Below are 24172 nucleotides of genomic sequence, written 5' to 3' on the forward strand. Positions count from 1 at the left end.
AAAAGGAGCAAAGTTCCTGGATCTTCCTTTCGTTACTGTTGTTACTATTTTTCTTTTTAAAGAAAAAGACAAACTTGGCCACCTTTTCATTTGGCTTCCTTTGGGGTGGGAAGACTTTTGGGGCCAATGGTTGGATAATCACAAGCATAAATAAATATATATATATTTAAAATCCCTTTTCAATAATTGGGGGAATCTACTGGATCAAGGCTTGAATAGGAAATCAAAAGCCCTCCTCCTATTTTTGTTGTTTTCCCCTCCTGAGAGTCAAACCATACCTGAGAGAATAAAGCACCTTTGCAGAAGATTTGCTCTTTTCCCCTTCAAAACAAAACAAAACAAAATATCTTTCCTTTGGAATATTGTGAACACATTTGTGGCCATTGAAGGTAAAGTTATCGTTTCCTCTTGGAGTGATTTTTGTTGTTGTTGTTCGTTCTTTTGAAACAAACAAACTTTTAAATTGTGCCTCCCTCTGTGTGTGTGTGTTTGTCTGTGTTGGTTCTTTTTTTAAAAAAACTTGTTACAATGTGAATGGAGCTGAGTTGTGAGTGTGATGCAAAGTGTCCACACACCGAACAATAGGGAGTGACACGTGAAGGGAGGGACAAAGCGAGATCCCAAGGGATGAGGAGTTGGACTGCTCTCACAAATGGGCTCAGGATGGGGCTTGATCTGATTTTGCTGAAGTTGGAGGAGGGGGAGGGAAGTGGAAGCTCCAAAGGGGGCAGCAACTCAATTCAAAGAATGTTAGCCTAAAAATCAACATGGAAAGAGACTCACTGCAAGAAAGAAGTTGGCAGCATGAGCTTTTTCTAGACTTCAGTCTACTTCCTCAGATGCATTTGGATATAATGATGATGGTGATAATGATGTAGAGAGACTTTGTAGCGCAGGAGCTTTCCTAGGCTTCAGTCTACTTCCTCAGGTGCATTTGGTAATGTGAGGCCTTGCAGTAGCCACATTTTGGAAATGGAAAGGGGGGGAGGGAGAAAAGAGGTGTGTGGGTGTGTGTGGAAGAGAGTTAGGGGAGGAGGAGGCTGGCATCGTCTCGAGAAAACTTTGTGTGAAAGCAACCACAACAACACCGAGTTCAGGGGGTTTTTTTGTTAAAAAAGTTGACCGCGAGGTTTTCTTCCTTCAAAGAAAAGCAAAGGAGCTAGTGTTTGGAAAAGGGGTCCAAGCATAGACACAAAGATCTAACACACGTGTCCCAACCAAGGAGGCAGCAAGGAGTGGGTGGCTAAGGGAGAAGGAACTAAGCAGAAGGAACTGGCTATTATGATTATGGATTATTGATTATTGGTGGGTGATTTCTTGTCCTCCCCGTGCCTTGGCCCCCTCCCTCCCTCTCTTCCTTTCCCCACGTGCCTGGGCTCTGGAGGAGAGAGAAAGTTGCTTTTTGCCCCCCCCCCCCTTTCCCTGCCTGGCGCACGCTTTGGGGAGGGAGCAAAAAATAATAAAGGCAACTGCCTTGGGAGCATTGAGTGGAGATATCATAAATCTGAAAAGTGCTCGGAAGAGGGGGGGGGCTGGCTGAGGGGGGAGTGGGAGGGAGGGACCGAGGCGGGAGCAGGCAAGGCTTTTTCCCCGACCAGGCGCCTCCGAGGCTTTCCCCCCTCTTCCCCTTCTTCATCTTCCTCTTCATCATCTTCTTCTTCCCAGCGACATGATCGGGGGCATGGAAGACAACCAGGTGCTTGCTTTTTGGTGTTGTTGTTTTTTTAAATCCCTTTGGCAAGACCTATGACAAGGATCGGTTGCCTTAAAAGTGTGTGGGGTGTGTGTGTGTGTATATATATGTGTGTGTGTGTGTAAGGGAGAGTATGGGGTGGTGATGATGGTGGGAACCATCCATGGGAAAGCCAAAAGCAGTGGGTCTGAGTTCCCTTTGCTGAACTTGCAGTCCGGCTTATTTGGGTTTGTTGGTTTTGGGGGGGGGGGGGGTTGGTGTAGTGGTTTGTGGTCCCCCCACCTTCCTCCCCTCCTCCTCCTCCTCCTCCTCTGAAGGCTGATCCAGAGTTGGGCTTAGGAACTAGAGCTTCCTCCCCATCTCCTCTGCCTCCTCTTTCTTCTTCGTTCCCTTCTTCTTCTTTCTCCCCTCCTCTACTTCTGGGGGAGCTAGTGGGGTTCCTTCCCTGCTTCCCCCTCCACCTCTCTTTCTCTCGGTCTCTTTCTCTGTCTCCTTTCTCTCCGCTGCCTTGTGTGTATATACATATACATATATATATATATGTTCGCTTGGTGGCTGCGCTGATCCCGAGCCATGAAACCCAGAGCTCGGGGCTGCGGTCGGAAAGGGAGCCCCTTCTCGCCTCTCGCGGCCGGTAGGTACCGGAGGGGACCCCCATCTACTCAATCCCCCCACTCACTCCCTACTTTCCACCCCTCTTTGGACTGGAGTTAGTTGAGGTTGATGCTCAGAGAAAGAAGGAAGGAAGGGGCAAGATCTGGAGTGGGGGGCTTCCTTGCAGCACCAGGGTCTTTGAAGAGTGGGTCAGCCTTGGTCCCCCTCATTTTTTTCTCCCCCTTTTTGGTTGACTTGGGCCTGAAATGCCCTTTTGAGTTGCTCTCAAATCTCTGCTAAGCAGTGAGGTGGCAAGAAGGCTGGGACTCCTTTTCTCCCCCAAGAAAAATCAAACTCAATAATAATAATAATAATAATAATAATAATAATACATTTATTTATAGCCCCCCTCCCAGAGAGGATCGAGGCGGGTTACGAACTTGACCCTATGGATTGAGGCTGCTCCTTCCATCCTTTCCCTCAGACTCCCCATCCACCTCCTCCTCCTCTTCTCCTTCCCTGGAAAGCCTTGGTGGTCGCCTGTGTGTCCAAGGATCAGAATAGGCTGCTTGGCAGGGAGGGAGGGAGGGGGGGAAGAAGGTGAAAAGTAAATCATTAAAAATAATAAAAGTTGGAGTGGATGGCTGGAGTTGGTCTCCTTCCTTGCTGGTTGAACCTCCTGTTGCATAAAGGATGCTCTGGACAGCGCGGTTCCTCTTCTCTTTCTCTCTCGGATTTGGGGTTAAAGTGCCTGCAAACCAGAGGTTTCCATTGGGCTCTTGGCTTTCCTGTCCGATTCCTCCTCCTCCTTGTTGTTATTGTTGTTGTTGCCTCTCCATCTTCTCTTCTCCTCCCCCCCCCCGAACTTCATCCTCAACCTCTGCCCCCCCTCCCTGCTTCCCTGCCTCCCTTTTAGTCTCATTAAATAAAAGAAATAATAAGAACTAAGAAACAAGACAAAAAAAATCGGACTGTTGTTTCCTGTGTGAAGGCTGGGGACTGGCTTTCTGATTTGCGGTTATTTCCATGTTTCTATAGGTTTGTGTGAGTTTGCTAAAATGCATCACCAACAGCGAATGGCTGCCTTAGGGACGGACAAAGAACTCAGTGATTTACTGGATTTCAGTGCGGTAAGAAACCACGGTGGACATCCACGAGCGGCGCTTAAAAACAAAAGCAGAAAAAAGTCTGTTAAACTTAAACCAAAACAAAGCAAAAAAAATTTTTTTAAAACAAAACCATGAGCTTAAATACATTATCGAATTCTTTTTTTAACCATGGTAAATAGGCCCTCTTTATGCCAATTGTTACTGATTAAATTTCCTGAATGATCTGGAATTTGCTTGGCTCTTTATCAGTTGACATCTCCCCCCCCCTCAAAATAAACCTACACATCCTCTGTAATAATTCTTGACCATCATTCCTGGAGAATGGTAGTTATTTTAAACAGCAAGCATTTTCCATCCTAAAAGTATGGCTCACAGGCCAACTGACTTGGATGATGCTGGATCAGTTCCTTCAAAGTATTGCTCTTAGTTCTTAGTTTTATGCTTTTGGCCCATGGCAGGTGAAAGGCAATCCAGATCTAGTTCAGCTTCAAGTTGTCACTGAAATCTCTGAGTTGCTGTTTTTTTTAATCAATGAATGAATGGAACTTTCTTGTGGAACCCAGCCTCCTTTTCCCATTGACGTGTGGTTTTCTCGTTTTAAGTCAAAAATATATTTTAAATAATCTTTAGGCTTTATATAACTATTCTGGTTCTAAGGCCAGATATTAACCAGGTCCTGGGTAGTACCACCTAGTGATCTGTTCCCCCCTTCCATCCACTCCTGCTTTTCTTTCTCTCTCGCTCTTTCCCTCCCTCCCTCCTTCCCTCCCTGCTTTTCTCTTTTCTTCCTAATCTTCCCCATTCCCCCCTCCTTCCAATATGTCAGAAGTCTTCATTTATATATTCATAAGGGGGGGGGGGACCAAAGATAAGTTAATTTGGTGTAGGACGCATTTGTGTCTGTAAGCGGTTTCAGTGCTGGGAAGGAGGGGGGGGAGAGAAATGAAATCCAGCTTGTAAATGTGGGCAATCTCTCAGTTTGCTGTTGTCCTCAAGACTCTCCTTGCTGCGAGAAATGGCTTTGGGAAGTTTGGCTAGGAACTGTAGCCTGAGGCAGCTCTGTAGCCCCCCACTTTCCTAGCTGCGCCTATTCCATTTGTTCCTTGGCTTTCTGTAGTCTCTGACTCAGGGAAGGTGCGTAGTTTCCACTAGGCACGTCTTAAGAAGATGGAAACCAATTAGGGTTGAAATAAATGCTGGAGAGTGAGAGAAAGGGGGGGGGGGAAGAGAGAAAGAGAGTGTGTGTATGTGAGAGTGTGCCTTGCTTCCAGTTGCTCTCCCATTAAGAGCGGAGATGAACATTTAGGGCAGGTGGAACTTTGCATTAATATTGTCTGGGTTCACATGTGACAGGCAAATCCTAAAACAGGATGGCAATGGATATACCTACGTTTATGACCAAGGTTTCACTCAAAAACTTTTTTCCCCTTTACCTTTGTCAGTATTAATTTTTCTGAAGGTCCCCAATCCTGCTACTATGGCTGGGGGTCTGAGATCCCTCCCCCGCCCCCCCCACAAATCTAATGTTGTTTGGGGTGAGAGTGAAACATAATGGGGGGGGGGGAGAGAGATGGGATATAGACTGTAAAAATTATTCAGCTGAGATAGAAGATATTTAAATTTTTAATATGCCATTGTACCTTTTGTATAGATTTGGATGAAATTTGAGCTATCAGCGAACACAGGAGGGGAAAGCCTGTTTACCAACAATAATGCCTCTTTGTTTTCTTTTAGATGTTTTCACCTCCCGTGAGCAGTGGGAAAAATGGACCAACTTCTTTGGCAAGTGGACATTTTACTGGCTCAAGTATGTACAGTTTCTGTTTGTCATGCAGTTAAAGTGTCCTTAGGTATCCCAACCCCCCCCCCCCCTCCAAATGTGTGAATGTGTTTTGGTGGCATAACTTTGTATTGGATTAAAGACTTCCAATAATACTGCAATGGAAATGATGCTGTTTACTAATATTGTCACATGTTTATTATCGTGCATTTCTCATTTAAAAAAACACAATTTCTTGTGAACAATTATTTTATAGGAACTGGTTTTAAACACAGTGAAGTTTGGGAATATTTAAAAATTCTAAAACACGTTTCCCCTTTTGTCACCCAACTTAATTCTGATAGTACTAGCTTTCTATGCCCATAAAGAGAAATAACTCACCTTTAAACTTCTATTTGAATATCCAACCTCATTTTTCAAATGTCTTAATTCTGTTCCATGAATTGACATTTATTGATAGTTTGTTTAGGGATCTACTAGATCCTGTGTGGTTAGTAATCCTGAACCAAGAAAGTTTTTTTTTTAAAAAAAACGAATATATTAGTTTGATGTCCTTAATGCTTTTTACATCTCTTTTTTTTTGGGGGGGGGGGGGGTGTTAATGCTTGTTAAATTAATAAATGTGTCCATTTGTTTTTTATATACATAACACAGAATATGTTTTGCATTGAACAGAACTAGACATTTCTTTTGTGGCTAAAAGAAAGGGTATGGTTATTGACACAGGGACTCTGAAAATAATAATTGAATGTCAGGTGTAGTCAATGTTTATATAATGAGAATAAATTTGTTTTCTGTGGGGCTAGCAAAACAAACTGTGCATTTGTCCCTCCACCACAATAATTTCATTTCTCAACACTGTTTTATGTAGTTCTTTGGATGCACCTCTGATATATCTGCAGTTAAACAGCTGCAGTGTTTTCTATATTTTGGCAACTGTAAATAAGTCCCTTGTCCAAAATTCTATATGAAGAACATTTCCAAAACAGATGTTAAATTTTTACAAGCTTTTACAAATCTGTCAGTATCTAGGGTACTGTCCTGCTCCTATGAAAGTCAGTAGTAAAATTTCCATTGTTATTAGTAGATTGCAGACAGAGTCAGTGATTGTAAGGGATAAAATAAGGTCTTCAGCTTTCAGTATATTTCTGACTACTTAAAGGCTTTTTAAAATCAAGTTATGCATATGAAGGATTTTCAGTGCTTGATACACTGATAACTAAATTGAAGTAAGTTTGTGTCTTTTGATGCCTCATTAAACATGGTATTATCAGAATTTTAAAATGAGGATATCTAATAGAAAAGGTGTGGTTTTCTATGTAATTAAGATTTATTTGATGGGTATTGATTTGCTTTGATCCCTAAATACATTTTCTTGGATATAAGATGTATCCAGTTCTATGGCATTTCTTAACTTCCAAGATTTACCATCTGTGGGTTTATCACATTTTGTAATATTTTGTTCATACTAGTGTAGTATTGAATTTTTTTCATTGTACTGGAAACTATTTAAGCCATAATCAATTTCATGGTTATATATAAGTAATATTATAGCTAACTATTGTTGTAGTATTATTGTAGCAGGTATTACTAAAATACTCAGTTTAAGAGACATCCCCTAGTTTAATAGTCTGTGAGGCCAGTTCATAAAGCAGTTTTAAGAGAATGAAAAAAAATCTGAAAGTCTAAATAATAATAAAAATAAAAATTATATACACTTTTGTATGGGCATGAAAATGCCATATGCACATAATTGAAAACAAGGAAGAAAAAGCCCCAAACCCTGAGGCAAGTCAGTGAAATTGGGCTGTGGAGATTAAAACAATTCCTCTTTTCCTCAGTCATCCTAAAACCACTGTCCTAAGTACGCTGTCTTTCTTGTGTGAAAATTCACTTACCATTAATGGATTCATTTCCTTAAATATGATACATATGAATGAGTGTCATTTCCATCATCCCTGGATTAGGCTAAAATAAAAAGAAAAGCTAGTATTCTATCCTATGTGATTAAATAAAAAGTATGATGGGGGTAATGATGTAATATAGGTATAGAGGTTTGTAAGGAAAAAATGTGTGTTTTTGATAGCTGGTTGGTTGCTTTTTTGTGAATAGGTGACACTTTTTAAAATTGAACACACAGCAGTAAAAGAGCATAGAAATCAGTATGTTATTTAGAAACGTCCAAAATTGTAAAAACGTGTGACATGAAGGTACACTTAATGGTTCCTAGTGTGTTTTCTAGCAAAGGAGCTGCTATGTACAGACGTCCTTGCAGTTGTAGCTGCATTGTTGTGAAGCATAAATATGGTGATAGGTGTTTGTGTTACAAAGTGTATGAGAATCACCATCAAGTTAGCATTTTAACAAAAAGGAAACTCCGCACTATTCTAGCTTAATGGCCTAGCTTTGCCTATCAACTTCACTAATAAATTATGTTCAGTAAGTTGAGATTCAGATGCAATTTGCTGTCTTCACTGGGACAGATGCATTATAAAGCTTGGTCTAGAGAATTTAAGCATTCGCTCCTGTCTCCTTTGAAGCTGGTACACATTCAGTGTAAGTGTTAGTGTTGTCCCATGTAGTTGGTTTGAAATTTTCACTATAAAACAATAGGTCCCAAATAAAACAAGCTGCGTGTGCTTAGTTGTGTTTTAATCTGCTCACTTAATGCACTGCTTTCTGGTGTGATTTGTTATGTGTGAATGAAAAGAAAGTGGGTCTCTATTTCCTTTAATCTTTAATTTTACAAATGTGGCCTCTTACTACCTCAAGAAATTGTTAGGCTGCGAGGGAGAAAGGAATGTAACCTGAGCCACAGGCCTGACATTCCCAGGGTGCATTTTTTTCACATGAAAGGCTTTTGTCAACGCTGTAAAGGACCAGCAGTTTTTGTTTGATGTTTGCAGGTGTTCAGCAGAGAGCACTAAAACAATCCAGCCATGATGGTTCAGAGGCCTTATGACCTCAAACAGGGAGAATTGGGAAGGACATAAATAATGTTTAAGGAAACTTCTCCAGGCTCAGCCTGAATTGTGAGAGTATGGCTTTGTATCTTCTTCATCAGCGTCTTCAGGATATTGGAGTCAACTTCCACAGTATTAAGGGCCACGCTAGCTATTTTAGCATAGGCTAATATTTTTTCCTGTTTGTTTCCTGTTTGTCCACTTTCGCCTTTCTTTCTTGAACTTCCAGAAGTGCTTGTTTTGACATATATATCTGAGAATGTCTCAGTTATGCACCATATGAACGAGATATATGGATACAGTTATTACCAGCCAGTCCTAGAAAGCCAAGCTTTTCAAAATATGGCATTGAGTATTCTTGAAAAATGCCTCAGTACTTTCCAGAAAAGTGTTTATTCTTTCCTAGCCTTTCCCCAAATGCCAGGCTGCCTCCTGTCTCTCAGCTGCTTTAGTAAATAAAAAATAGGTAAGAGATGTCCAATTGTTGAACAGTGTGGACGATCTTTGGGGTAAGACTTTCCTATGAGCCCAGTATATCTGGTTCTTTATACTTTGCAGCTGGTCTATTTATCCCTGGAGCTGCAGCTTTGGCACCTGAATCCTATGTTTAATCTCTGGTGGATGCTCAGACCTTCATTTCCTGATTTAAGGAGGATAGCTATGTTACAGATTGAGAAATTGTACTATAGAGTAAAAAAAATCTTGGGCTTTGGTCTCACAAACAACAGCAGTGGGAATCACCTGTGTGTGGACTGTACTGCTTCAGGTAGCAGGTGGGGCTTACATGGATCTGTGTTCCTTCGTATCAAATAAATTCCTGGACTTTAAAGTAGATGTTAAGGGAGAAGACTTTTAACCTAATATTCTCTGTGACTCAATTTTTCTTTTAAAAACAGAAAGGAATATTCAGTCATGTGAGGCCGTGACTGACTTAATCTATTGTGGAATGGATAGAGTTTGCTTTCAGATAATTTCAGTTTAAAATATGGACTGCCCCTGTTTGAATGGATATTTTTTAGTGTTATTTGGTAAATTAATTTCTTTTTTATTTTTCTGTTGATATACATGTGGTTGGTAAAGTGTTGCCATCTGCAGTAGACAAAATTCATTTGGTAGTGCAACGGTATGAATTCTCAAGTAAAATTAAATATTATGTATTTCAGTTTTTGTCCTGTTCAGTTCCAGATGATCTGGGTGGGCTACAAAAAAATTAATCTATTTATGACAAAAATTAAAAATAGACAACTGTAAGATTTCCTTACCATTTCCCACTTTTACCCTGTCTGCTCCCTCCCACTTGAATTTTTAGAACTGCATCCATGATCACATGCAGATGCAGTCCTTCTGCATAGCTTTTGTATTGATGCTGGATGGAATTTTGTGTTTGCGCGTTTGTAAAGAAACCTTAGTTTCAGATTTTTGTCTTTTCAACTAGTCCATTTGAAGACAACATGAAGAACAGCTGTTTACTCCTAAGGAAAAGGAGAATATAGAAAAGACATTATATCGTATCTCATAAACTGAATGTCGGGGTTTGGTGTATAGATACATTTGATAGGATGTTCTGAGAAAGCAAAAAGCTAAAACACTAGAAGTGCCATCCTATGCATATGTACTCAGAAGTAAGATCCATTTGCTTCACTGGGGCTAACTACAAGATGTATGGGTATAGGATTATAGCCTGAATGCTTTATTTGAATGAAAGGTGTAGAAAAGGAAATATAGTATGGACATGGGCTTAACCTGAACACTAGACTATGTTTATCATATTGACACACAATGTTCCACTATTTCATTGTGGTATTTCACCAAAAATGCACTTAGTACTGAAAATCCATGGCTCATATAAGCTGCCACTTTTTGGTGGCAGATGGCACTAATATTTTTAATATTTTGTAGTTGTTGTTTGCACATCATTAGGGACTTACCACATGCAAAACCCAAGAGCAGCTACTTCAGTGTGTGTCATTGCTTACATTGTAGTTATGACTGAAAAGAAGGGAGGGGTATCTTTTCCCCATCTACAAGTTCTTTCAGCTAGTTTTGTTTATCAGAAAAGTAACCATGTTCTCACTTTAATCAGTTATTGGCTGGTGTGAGAGGGCTGAAAAAAGTGGTATTTGAGTGAGGCATTGGACTGTGTACAGTGTTTCTTATAACTTTGAAATATACAGGAAGCAACTGTGTATCTGAAACTGTAAAGAAAAATATAGTATTTCCAATTTAAATAATTTGATTTTAGTAAAATTTGTTAAAATGAGAACTTTTATTTTTTTTAAAAAAAAATCCAGATTTTAATATTATGTGAAATAAAATACAGTTTCTATTTTTCTTGCAAACCTAGGCTGAGCTCCTGATTTCTGATAGTAGAGGTTTCCATAAAACCTATTTTATGAGATGATATCATTGCTAATGAATTACAAGATACTTAATACCTGATTATAGTGTGGGTGATCAAATAGGAAAGTACAGTCAACTGTCCATGTCCATGGATTTTTTTTTATCCACAGATTCAAGCATCCACAGCTTGAAAATATTAAAAAACATATGAATTCCAAAATGCAAACCTTGATTTTGCCATATAAGGATACCATTTCACTAACCATTGTATTTAATGGTATCCAAAGGAGGGGCATGGAATCAAACCCCAAGAGCCCACTGTACAGTTTTTACATCTGCAAATTAGTTAAATTTAATGCAATAATGAATAGTAATTCTTAATTTTTATATAGTGCTTTGCAGTATTTATTTGCTTTTGCTGTGTAATATTATTGTCCTGACACATACATATTGGTTGAAGTAGGCCCTGTTTTAAGTGGGGTCGCTTGAGGATTGTGCCCTGATGATTGTGCTTGAGGATTGTGCCTCACTTTATCTTAAGCATGGCTTTGTCATTTCCCAAGAAGTCCTTGTGGCCAAGGTATAACAAACCTGAATAACACAAGGCAGTAAGAATTAAATAGGTGATACAGGCTATGATAAGGTTTTTGCTTGCTTGCTTGTTTTTTGCTTAAGCAAAGATGCTTTCGGCTTCTACATAAATTATGTTTCTATTCTTTGTTGAATTGATGCCTAAGTAGCTCAAGTCCAATGTCTAAGCACTGACTTAGTACTGAGGAGAACTGCAACCTATCTTCAGCATAATGGAGAAGTTGAAGAACTATCTATTATGAAACCAGTTTATCATGGAGTAAATGCACAAAGTCACGTGTTGTGTTTCTTCAGGCTGTGCTTTAAAAATTCTAATGGGAAAGTGTGCATACATTGAGTTGTTTTGATTAAATGTTTGTGTACAGCACTCCATTCTGCGATCAAATCCGTGTTTTTGAGGGGAAGGAGAGGCGAGGAAAATTTTGTGGTATGTTAAAGCCTGTCTTAATTTATTTTGGCATGAGTTTGTGTGGCCTACTCTACCAGAATGCAGAACGAGGAATGGAAAGGCGATGCAGTCAAACACTTATTCAAATCATAAGTGAGTAAGGTTGCTACTTGCTGAAATGTACGGCATATAAAAAAGAATGTATGCGTACAACCCATTTTGCCATTCATTTGACTTGAATTACTTATATTTAAGTATGTTTAATCTGATTGCACAGAATGGGGCTACATTTCCTCAAATCTTACTGCTTTTTGCATTACTGGCTTGTGACCTAATCTGGTATCTGTTTTCAAGTTTATATGTTCAAAGAGGACCAAACTGAGCAGCTTAAACTACTTTGTAATTTACTTGTTTACTTATATACTCATTCATATGACTGATCTGGTTTTTGTGGTCTTTGTTATGCCTATCATGCTGGAATTAGAGTATGGCATGCCTCCCTGCCCACCTGGTCTAGATTTCCCTGCCTCCAGGGCCAGTAGATACCCCTTTGAGGCTGATATCTGAATGGGATACATCCATGTAACTGTGCTGTCAGGTGCTGTGGTTGGTTCTTGGATTTTAACTAGAGTAGGGATAGGGCTTCTCAGGGCTGTGTAGGATAATACACATGTGTGTGCTATTAAAACATTGTACCTTACTCCTCATCCATCAAGCATGCCTGACTTGAGACATTTGTGCATGAGCACAATCATTCTCCCCTCCTGCACTCAATAGGAATGATTTGAGGGATCAAATAGCATGGACTAAGTTAACATTGCTGATTCCAAGATATGCAGTCATACACATGCACAAAGTCAGTTCTTGTGATCCTGGAAGGGTTGTGAATGAAACCCTTTTAACATTTGAAAACATCAGCAAATTGTCTTTTCCCCTAGTAATAAGATAATCAGTTAAATAACAGATAAACTACTGTATATGATGAAATGAAGTAATGAAAGTTTATGCTGTTAATTATTTGATTCCCTCTTAAATGCACAGAATCACAAAGAAGTAAAAGACTTTCATAAACAGTTTTGTTTTAAGCTTAATCTTTAATCTGTTATTATAAACACAGTCATTTTGTAAGCATTACAGATCAAACATTTACTCCTAATGGTAAACTGTATTTTATATCGGGAAGTTTGTGACTTAACAGAGCCCACAAAGGAGCACAGTCCTGGTGGCCCTAGGCCTGTGATTTCAGTGTTTGATATTATGATGCTGTTTAGATCCATTCCCAGAAGGCAAGATAACAGATCTGCAATTGCTTAATCAGGAACAGTGTGTATGTTTGCAGTGGTCTGCATTTTAAAGATCATTTACCAAACTGTTCTTGAGTAAATGTTTGTCAATGTCTTGGACATAGCAAGAGGAGTCACAGAGAAAGGGGTAAATTAAAATTGTGAAAAAATGAAGATCTATGAAATTGTGAAGAAATGCAGATCTATGAAAGAACTGTTTGTTTAGATATTTTCAAAACCATTGGTTCCAAAGTGCTGAGAAATTAATTTAACATGGTGTTTAAAATTACATGGAATAAATACCAGGGTTCCTAGGGTATTTATTCATGATGAATTTTGATATGGTGATCACTTCCAAGTGCAGCAGATAGGCACATATATGCTTACCACACTTCCTAGATGAAAATCATATTCTGTGTGGTCTTTGGAGGGAAGCGTCTTTTGAATTAAATAGTTAGTTAGTACATTTTTTCGGAGCAGGTAAATATCTTCAGAATTGGTCCATTGTCGTCATCAGTTTCTGTGCTCTATAGGAAGTTCTGCTGAACTTCATAAAAGGAAACATGCATAACATTGTCTTCAAAATACCTAACCCTAATTGTAGAATGGTGTAATCAAGAATCAGATGAAGTTGTGTTGTTGTATAATCAAGGTAGAAAGAAGGAAATTGGATCTTAAAAAGTTCTTAAAGTACTGTGTGCATGGCTGGCCATTGCAAATTTCATTTCAATGTATTCAAAGGAAAATGTGATATAGTATAACCTTTTCATTTCCTCCTAGTTTGTCAGTAAGTTAGAGATAAAACAATGGCCTGTCCTTAGTTTTTTGGAGGGTTTCAGGCTATGTGGCCATGTTCTGGAAGAGTTTATTCCCAACGTTTCGCCCCCATCTGTGGCTGGCATCTTCAGAGAATGGTGGCATAGAGGTGTGTGGAGTATATATACTGTGTGACCCTTGGTTGTAGGGAAGTGATTTACATGTTAATTTGTGTTGGCCTGTAGGAGTGGCCTGCCCTATTGCTCACAGAGAATCAAAAAACAAATACTTACTTAATATTTTTGTCTATAAAATGGAGTTTCAGATTATGAAATATGGACTGCTATACTTTGAGGAAGGAGATAGTAATGCAGTAATACAACTTTTACTTGTGTGTTCTTGCTTACTCAGCCTTTGTATTGTAGTGAATATCACTGAGCTCTATGTTATACAAAGACCTCATAACATTTTTTTTTGATTGCAAAAGGAGGAGAAGGCATTAAAAGTAACGTGGCAATACACATGCAATACTGGTCTTTTTTTTTAATGCCCTCTTACCTTCTTCTCCCTACCACCAGTCATTCTATGTGAGAGAGGTTGTATTTAGCCTTTGTTACTATTTCATTTGGGAACTACTTACTCTCTGTGATGGGCTTGTCAAAATGTTGTAGGGGACAGAACAACAACAACAACAACAAAATCAAGTATATTTAATAGCCTGCTTTAAAATTTCAGGGCACATTCAGCAAAGACTTATCTTACTCCTAAATCTCCATAGTTAAATGTTTGTAAGTTAAGAGCCTTTGGAAAAAATACATTTTTAACACAGATTTTCTTTGATACTGCTAAGGTGTAGCATACACAGAATTTGGGTTCCTCTCTTAGAATCTGTGCTTGATACTACTGCAGCCTACTGCAATGCAAACCTGAGTGATGCTGGTTAGTAGAGTTTGCATAGATTTTATGTAGGATAATCTACTTTTAAAACTTGTGAACTCTACTGAAAAATGTATTTACAGCTCATCAGGGGATCATGTGTGAGAGAGGTTGTATCTAGGCTAGTAACTAGATAGAAAAATACATTTTTCAGTAGAGTTCACAAGTTTTACATTTATTAAAGAATAAATAATGTTCCAGAATAAGAATGTAGTAGAATGTTGAATATATAAAACAATACACATATGCAGTGGCATCATTAGGACTGGTGTCACCCGGTGTGGTAATTCATGGTGTCGACCCCCTCCACTGACTTCCTCCCATTTCACGCCATATAGAATCCTTAGTAATGCTTTTTTGTACTAACGTTACTCGTAAATCATAATTCCAATATATCGCTGAATGCAATGCTAATAATTCTGACATAAGCAACTAGCAAAATTAAAATTATACCTTCAAATTACAATATCATATGCACAACCTAAATGTATTTACATATACACAGTAATGATTTGGTTAAAATGTGATGTTGTTAAAGAAAATTATAAAAGAATAAACATTTCAAAAATTAAAATTTATTTTAAAAAATATTTTTTTGACATTTGAAATTTTAATACTAAAAAATTCTGGGGCCACCCCTTTCTCCTCCAATTGAGCTTCCCCTCTTCTACCATCTCTTAAAGCATTTTAAAGGGAAACAGATGAATGCCACTGCCTATTGCTGCCAAAATGTAGGTGTTTGAGAAGAAGGCTTGGACTTATGCTTTTACGATTGGGGGGAGGGCTGGGTTTTGGGGAATCTTTCTTTTTAATTGTAATTTTAATTGTATGCTGTGTCATTTTACTGTTGTGATCCACTCTGATTCCCTGTGAAAAACTGTAATATAAATAAATTATTATTATTATTATTATTATTATTATTATTATGTATTGTCAACCCTCCCTTAGGGTGTCATCTGGTGTGGTATGCACCCCCCCCCCCAGTGATGCCACTGCATATATGTGTGTACATATACATATATGTGTTGAAAAAATATATAAATTAATGAAAGTGATAATTTTGGAATAGCTTGACTCCTCTTGACCATAAATCTTAATTAATATAGCTGCACATCACTGAAGGGCCTTCTAGTTTTTCAAAACCCTTGGGAGTGGCTAATAATCGGGTATATATATATTTGTTTTAAAAGAGAGACTGTCTTCCTATGAGCCAGTTGTGTCTTTCCTTGAATGGCTTTCCACATGAAACTGGTACAGAGGATCATTTGTTATTAAAACATGGAAAAACCAGTTGTTAAGTATGCCTGAAAGCATTACTCTTTGTGTCCTAAACCTAAGAGAGCTGTTCTTTATAAAAGCCTTTTTTTTTGCTGGGCACCTGGTGCCAGTTCTTACTTGCATCAATGCCTGAGTGTGGCCACTTAGTTTCTTGTCACTTTTGTCCAGATTTGACCACTTTATGCAATACCAGGGTTTAATACCTGCTAGCTGGGGTCTTCCCACATAGAGAATGTGGGAGCTAATCAACTTGACTTCTGGTCAAAACCATAATTATTTCCTATAGGAAATATAAAACTTCACTGTAACATGAGAAAGTTAAGAGCTTGGCCTTTACTTGCCATGAGCAGCTTGGTCTTTACTTGTCTTCAAAATGGAAATGTGCCCAGGGCTGTGAAATCCACATGCCAAAACTTTGACTCCTCTATGTTTCTGTTGTCCAACTCCAACTTTGATTCTTTCATAAATGGCAAGTGTATATTAATTAGTAACAATAGGCCCAATCCAGACAGACAAAAGTGCTGTCATAGGGCTGATTTTAGGGCTCCGGAGGGCTGGGCGTCCATGCATACTCAGCCTTCTAGCAGAGCCCGTGCACCATCTTGCCAGCACCCCGCCCATATGGGGGTAATCAACAATGATGTGCGGGTGTCCATGTGCCCAAACGACACTAGACGGAAGTGGAAGCGTCAACATGCACAAGCCCTATTATGGCGCTCCTAAAAAGAAGCCGCTCTAGGTGACTTCTTTTTAGGGCACACGTCGGTTCAGGCTACTTAGCTTGATAGAATATAAAGTATATTTAGAAAACAGTTATAGCATGGAAATAAGAGAGCCTCCATTTTATGGTGCATGTATATGTGCACATACACCTGAACACTGAGAGTGCACTTACGAACAACAAACCATGTGATATAAATAGTAGGGGTTTGCACATCTGTGTTCACATTATGATCAGGAGTAAAAGACTCATTGTGTTCATATTTTGGGGAAAATAGGGAGGATACAAATCAAGTGAATAATAACAATAACAGATGGCATTGAGAAAGACACTGGTCATGTTTGAGTGATTGTCCATCATGGCCTGACTTAATTTCTACTTTACTAATTGACAGTGTTTTGGTATTTTCAGTTTGTGGTGTAATATGTTTTGTTTTAAATGCAAGCCAAGATCTTTATACTGAAGCCAGAATACTACTTGATGGAGAGGGGAAAGGAGAAGGAATGTGATCTGAACAATATTAGTATGAACATAGTCATACAAATTGTTGGAAAAGGGGAGAGGGGATCCATTTCATCAAAATGAATAACAAAATTGGACAAAATATTCTATTGCATTTCAAGCAATTTCTGAGTCAAACCAACTGGCATCTGAGTAAAAGATATTGACCTTTAAAATATATTGAATTTAGTGTTGAGAAAGATACTAGTATCTCTGAATTCTCACCTGTATTTGTGTGTATAGATTACAATACACATTGAACACATTCCAGCAGAGAGGTAGGTAGTTAAGCCTCTTTCCCCACTTTCAGTGCACCTGCTGCTAGACACATAGCTCCCAACACTGTTACATTTGGAAAGGTCCTAAATAGTTAGCAGGGGGGTCCAGTTTGTTCTTTTCCATTTTGTATAATTATTTGACAGACATCTAACAATTTTGGTGTAAGCAGTATGTCTCTGATAAACCATGTCTTTCTTTGTGCATATATGTAATTTTGGAGGCTCCCACCTTATCATAGCATATAGGTCAGATTCTGTTCTAGCAACATCTTTTAAATTCAGCTGACCTACAGCATAAATAACTTTAAAAATTGTTTTATTAAAAAAATGAACGCCTGATCAAATATCAAGGCCGTAATTTAATCTTGGGGGTTCTGGTGCTGTTCGTAAACAATCTGAGTCTTTTTGCACTTTACAACATCAGCCAAAAGCCTGATTGAATTATGTCCTTGTATTGTTGGAGCACCTGCTGTTGCTTCTAGACTTTAGAATCCGTTGCTGATTTTTATTCTGAGAAGTTTGTAATTTAGCTTAGAGCTTTTGTATGAGACAAAAGCGTTTGCTTTCATTATGATAACATATTTTTGATATTCAACTGTACCTGCAATACCCCCACATAGTTTGTTATGTATATTGTAGAGGTGGAAACATTTGCTTGCTTAATACTGAAATTTTCTTTCTTTCTCATACAAGGATACAAACAACATAGGAAAGTATTCACATTGTTTTTTCTGCTGTTCTGATGCTAAGTCTTTGTACTGAGTTTTTCCCACCGTATCTTACTGGAAAAAAAAATTGAATAGTTACGCTTCCAAAATAACATTTTTGCTAAATAATTCCAGCAAGATTAGTGATATTGTGTGCTGTAAAGCTGTACCCAATTTATGGCAAACATGTCATGGGATCTTCTTGGTAGGATTTGTTCAGAAGGGGTTTGCCATTCCCGTCCTCGGAGAGAGTGACTTTCCTAGATCATCCAGTGGATTTCCATGGCCAAGCAGGGATTCAAACCTTGGTCTTTCACAGTCCTAGTCCAACACTCCAACTACTATACCATGCAGGGTCTCTACCTTACACCCTATTCAGTATAATGTATATTTTGTGTAAAATGGAATATACTTCTTCCAGTATTATTTTCCTTACATTTTTGGATGAACTAATAGATCCTCCCTAGTGTACTATCCTGGGCTTTAGCTATTTTGATGTATTCAGAGGAGTCCATTGCAAGGTAAGCCAAGGCCTTTATAAAACCAGTGCAGTTCTCTTTCAGTAGCATCAAGGGAAGACAATATTGGCTCCTCAGTTCCTGTCATGTTTAGGTGTTTCCCTATGCTTGAGTGTCAGTACTAATTGTTGCTGCTACTTTGGCACAGAGGGTGTGTCCAAACTGCAGACTTGGAGAAAAAGGAGCAGCCAACAATGGAGTCTTTGAATCTTTTCTTGATGTTGCTAATAATGATGATGATTATAATACAGTAGAAATTGGTTTAGACTGTTCTGGTGCTACTCTCATTTATTATGGGATGGAGTTTAAATAATTAAAATTACTGACTGTTTCATTTCTTTTGGTAATAAATATATAAGGGTGATGAAATTAAAATCAGTATGTGTGGTCATGTTGCTGATACATGTGTTGGTGCATGCACACATGCATGTGCATGTATGTCTTTAAGTTTCATGTCAACTTATGGTGGCTTCATGAATTTCATATGGTTTTTTTTGGCAAGGAATACTCAAGTTCTGCCAGTTCCTTCCTGTAAAATATAGCCTACAGCACCTGGTATTTGTTGGCAGTCTCCCATTCAAGAATGAACCAGGCCTGACCCTGCTGAGCAGCCAAGATCATATGGGGTCTGGTGCCATTAGGGTATTTAGGCTATGATACATCTCTGTAAAATGAAATTCTCCTCCTGCTTGTGCACATGCATTGCAGTTGTATCTACTTCAGTGGTTGTTATTTTTTTTCTCATATTAAAATTAGAATTATGTGTTGTTGTGTGCCTTCAAGTTGTTTCCAACTTCTGGTGACCCTAAGATGAATCGATCATGGATTTTTCTTGACAATATTTGTTCAGAAGAGGTTTGCTATTGGCTTCCTCTGAGGCTGAGAGCATATGACTTGCTCAAGGTCACCCAGTGGGTTTCATGATAGAGCTGGGAATTGAATCTTGGGCCTGTTACAGACAGCCAAAATAAAGCTGCTTCGAGTCACACTGGAGGTATGGTGTTTCAATGATGCATGTGTCCTAAGAGTCCAGAAGTCGCACCAAAGCCACGCTCCTGCTGGAGCGTGGCTTTGGTGAGGCTTCTGAACTCTTAGGACGCATGCATCATTGAAACACCATACCTCCACTATGACTTGAAGCAGCTTTATTTTGGCTGTCTGTAACAGGCCTTGGTCTCCAGAGTCATAGTCCAACACTCAAACCACTACACCATGCTAGCTCCAATATATTCACCACCATATAGGTGTGTGTGTATGATTATTTGTAGACTTCCTGAAAGCCCTTAGAAGCACTGTACAAGGCAGTGAAGAAATATGCACCATATTGTATATTGTTACTGATTCAGATGAATTGGAATGCTCCATGAACAGTAGCTACTTTAGGTAGTAAATTTCAGTTTTCACGTGGTAAAATGTAGTGTTCTTGACAGAAAGGCTCGGAATTTATACTGAAATAGGTTTATTGTGGTAGATATTTTGGCATTTTTTGCAAAATAGTCTATTCTTCAGTATTCGCCATTTACTATTTTGTACGTGAATTTGTTTTCTCTTTCCTTTCAGTTCTGATTAAAATAATTACTGAAATCAATAATGAGTCTTTGGCATTTTTAAGCACAGAGCTACATCCAGAACTGGCTCTGCCATTAGGAAGAGTAAAGAATCTTTCTTCAGGCAGTAGATTTGAGGTGACATAGATAGAGCAGCAAACTGTTCGCTATTCAGTTTATTACTATATTTCCATCTGGGGAAATGGAGTGATGCTTCTGGAATTTCTTTTCTAGTGTGAGAATAACTTGGCATGCTTTGAGTATTGTGGCCCTTTTCATAGGTGAATGGGTATGGTGCCATTTGCTGTTCTAGATCTCTTCTGGCAAGTGACTGAGAATGGATATGATGTCGTCAAAACATGTCTGTTCAAGAGGCATAAAATGAGGGAAAACCTCATAATTCCTTGGTGGATGACTGGTAGGATGTTAGCTACTCTGAGAACCTTGGTGAAAAAATGAACGATAAGAAAATACTGCTTGTTTTAGAAACTTCTGTGCCACTGAGAACTATTAGTATATAAAACAAAAATACTATTGAGAGGGAAGATAAAATAATACAGTTTTCTTCAACTAAGACTCTAGGAATACAGATTTATTATTTCTATTAATATCTGTCTCTTTGTAAAAATTGTAGGATAGGTGTCTACAATATTAAAACATCTAGCAATTAACTAAAAATAAAAAGTAACACACACTCTCTCTTTCTGTCTGTACACAACTATCTTTACTAGAAGTAGTAAATGTCTTGGAAAACAAATAGGTGCCAAAATTTAGCAATATTAGTTATATATATTAGTTATATTTTTGGCTGATATTTCAGACTTTTCCAGGCAATGGATATGTTATTCCCATTTGATAAGATATTGTATTATTCTCATCTTTTCCTTTGGTTTATGTGGGCAAAGTGATCAACCATATAAATAGGTTAAGTTGTCTTTGCAAAGGTAGTAAACATATTGTTTCTCTGTGCTTTGCTGCTAGGAGCTGCATAGATGCAGTAAAATAAAGAAGGAATAAATTAGTAAGAAGTTATATTTTCAGTACCTTTTGCATCATGGGACAGACGCTTAAGGAGATTATTGCATGTTTTAAAAAACCTGACTTACCCCTTCCAATTTCAAGTCTGTTATGGGATAAATTTGGGTATTATCGCAGGGAAAAGGCCACCGATGCTGTTGCCCAACTGCATCCCATCTAACACCTGGCTTGAAGCCACGCTCAACTGGCTGATTTACAAAATCGGGAGCTTCCTTCTTTATTTCACTGCATCTATACAGCTCCTAGCAGCAACTCTCCCTTCTATTTGTCTGACAAGCACACCCTGTTTCTAGACATTTGATAATCTTTTCCAGTTATGCTGACAAAATACATACAATCACCAGCCTGCAATGTTACTGAGTTAGCTTCATGGTTTGTCCAAAACAAATCATGTTCAGCTTTCTAAACTATTTTCCCCAACTCATGTTCTCTCTTTAAAACAGTATGATTTCTCTTTCGTATGACAAGCATGGAATTAGAGAAAAGACAAGGATGGAATAAGCTGGTCCACTTCTACCATATATATATACCTATGTAACAAACATTCATGCCCTCATCTCCCTTCATATGTACTGAATTAAGTCTTTGAACTCTCCAAATATCTTTCTCTAAATTTATATATTCCCATTTCTCCAAGCTAAAGGCTAGTATTAATATCATCATGGCAGTTAATTAACTGTTCGTGTATTATAAACCATATATTCCATGAAACTCACTCTTTTAACTGGCATCTTATCTTTCGAATTTCAGTATGTTTATATTTATTAGTAAGGACAGCTATGAGGGCTGTTTACTCTGCAAGAGTATAGCAATCCGGTTCCTATTGGTCACCTGCTCTAATTTCAGGCACCTCTAAACATAATACAGAACACAAGCTGTCTTAAGTGGCTTCTAAATCCATTTGTAGCAATGAACAATGTTGAGGTTACTTAGGGAACCCATTGCACTTTTCCAGCAAAGCAATCTGTGAATCTGGATAGAAACAGGTTGAGGATTCAGTGAACTCTTTTGTATTCTGAAATGGACAACCAGATTGTATTGTTCTGTTTTATTTTCTTTCCTTTCTTGTTCCCTTCAATCCCAGGACTACTGCGCTAGTACCTAAACAGTCTAAATTGATAATTTAGGCCCTTTACATACAGGCCCAAATAAAGCTGCTTTGGGTCACTTTGGAGGTACACTGTTTTAAATGATGCATGTGTCCTAAGGGTCCGGAAGCCACGCCAAAACCATGCTCCAGTCCTAAGCACTGGAATGTGGCTCTGGCGCAGCTTCCAGACTCTTAGGACATATGCATCATTCAAACAGCATACCTCCAAAGTGACCCAAAGTAGCTTTATTTTGGCCTGTCTGTATGGGCCCTTACATACATTTCCTTACATGTCTTCTGAAGAGAACACATTGACTGCTGATTTTAAAATGACATACATGTTTTTAAGACATCTTTGGTTGATGATAGGTCCTCAGTTTTGAAAAATAGTGCCAAAGTTTTGTTCCTTTTTGCTTGGCTTGACAAAAGGTATTTTTTCAGATTGCTTTCTTCGCAGATTGATTTGTATGGTGCAACAAACATTCAGGTAGATTTCTTTAGGGCATGGGAGTGTAATCCACAGATCTTTGAAGCCAACATTTCATCTGCTATTTTATGGATTGGTATTGTTATGTTAGAGATTCAGCATGGTGTTGTGGTTTGAGTGTTGGGTTTAGGACACTGGGAGGCCATGTAAACCACTGGATGACCTTGGGTAAGTTTTTCTCTCTCAGACTCAGAAAATCCAATGATAGGTTCTTCTTAGGATTACCGTAAGTCAGAAATGACTTGAAGGCACATAGGAACAAATTATGTTGCCCTGGTCCAATCAGATATTATACATTGTTTCTCCTTGTTATAGTCGTGAATGACTGAAGATATAGCTTCTATATTTTAGAGGAGGGGGTGAGGAACCAAATACAGTCTGTCCTTCCTTTACGCAAGGGATCTGTCCCCCCTCCGCGTAAAGGGAATTCCGCCTATGCTTGAGCCCCATTTAAATGAATGGGGCTCATGCATGTGGCAGTACGGCACATCCCTTATGGGATGTGCTAGCCCCTTTCCCAGCATGCCTGCATATGACGCAGGCGCACTGTACCTCTTTTCCCCCATGCTTTGGGTTTCAAAAAATGCCTCTCCTGGGCCTAAATTGGCCGAGGGGGGCTGCAAAATGTATTAGAAATGACCCCATATCCCCAGTGGACATTTTGGAGCTTTTTGAGACAACGAAATTGTAAAAATTATTTTTTCCCCCTGAGGAGGCCAAGGGGCTTCAAACTTGGTGGAAGTGCCTTCCACATCTCCTAGAGCGCATTTGGGGGCAATTTTTTTTTAAAAAAAATATTATATATTTTTGGATTCTGGGGGGCCTGGGGACAATAAAAAAGGTGCTGAAGGGCTGCATGTGGTCCACAGGCTATACTTTGGCCATTATTGTTTTAAAGGGTCAGAATGTGAAGTAAACACTTTAAAAGAGAATATGGTGCTATACATATCGGCGGTTAGGGTGCCCCCGTCACGTGCTAGGGGTTGGCCGAGGGTGCACCACCCATATTGGCCTCACCCATAACACATGACGGGGACGTCAAAATGGTGGCACCCTGTAGACATGGGCGCCACCATTTTGACGCGATGGCTGCTTAGCATCCGCACTTCCCGGCGCATTTGTGATGCTGGAAGTGCACCATTGGCACATTGTGGTGTCAAACACACTGCAAGAAGAACCCACTTTTTAAGGGTTCTTTTTGCTCTGTGGGGAAGTCCCGCGGTCTGGAAACTGCGGCTTCCCTGCAAAACAAACCAGAGTGGCGGGAGACCTTCCTTTTTGGGCGATCTGTATCCCGCCTTAGATAACAATAAGAAAACTTCTACACATAGTATACTCTTATACATTGTTGATTAGTTTCAAATTAACTGTTATTGTGAAGTTTTGTTCTTTTCACACTGTAGTAATTCTTGGCCTATCAGAGTTTGGTTATATTTTGTATTTTGTCCATAAAAATTAGGAACATAAAGCATAAACCTATTTACTAATAAATGATTTTTTAAAAATCCTTTTGTTTCTTCCTATTCCATTCTTTGTGCAGATTTACGTAGGAAATCTGCCTTTAATGTTAATGG

General features: G+C 38.8%; 1 protein-coding gene across 11 annotated transcripts in view; it reads left to right on the plus strand.

The window, feature by feature from the left end:
* Positions 1-327: 327 nt before the first annotated feature.
* The window catches only part of TCF4 (transcription factor 4), a 416494-nt gene continuing 392649 nt past the window's right edge, over positions 328-24172 (plus strand). For 5 of the 11 annotated variants that reach the window (XR_016277899.1, XM_089497305.1, XM_089497314.1 and 2 more), the window contains exons 1-3: positions 2242-2327; positions 3326-3417; positions 5131-5203. Coding sequence is in view for 10 of the 11 variants with exons in the window: in XM_089497305.1 (XP_089353431.1) it covers positions 2267-2327; positions 3326-3417; positions 5131-5203 (226 nt within the window). In the remaining variant the exon portion in view is untranslated. Of the gene's footprint in view, positions 390-1590; positions 1697-2241; positions 2328-3325; positions 3418-4403; positions 4531-4620; positions 4800-5130; positions 5204-24172 lie in introns of those variants that run through there. The other 6 variants (XM_089497339.1, XM_089497330.1, XM_089497346.1 and 3 more) reach the window with 6 other exon arrangements.

This window comes from Sceloporus occidentalis, unplaced genomic scaffold (assembly GCF_023333645.1).
Source record: "Sceloporus occidentalis isolate IW3139 unplaced genomic scaffold, rSceOcc1.0.p SCAF_1, whole genome shotgun sequence".
Taxonomy (NCBI): Eukaryota; Metazoa; Chordata; class Lepidosauria; order Squamata; family Phrynosomatidae; genus Sceloporus; species Sceloporus occidentalis.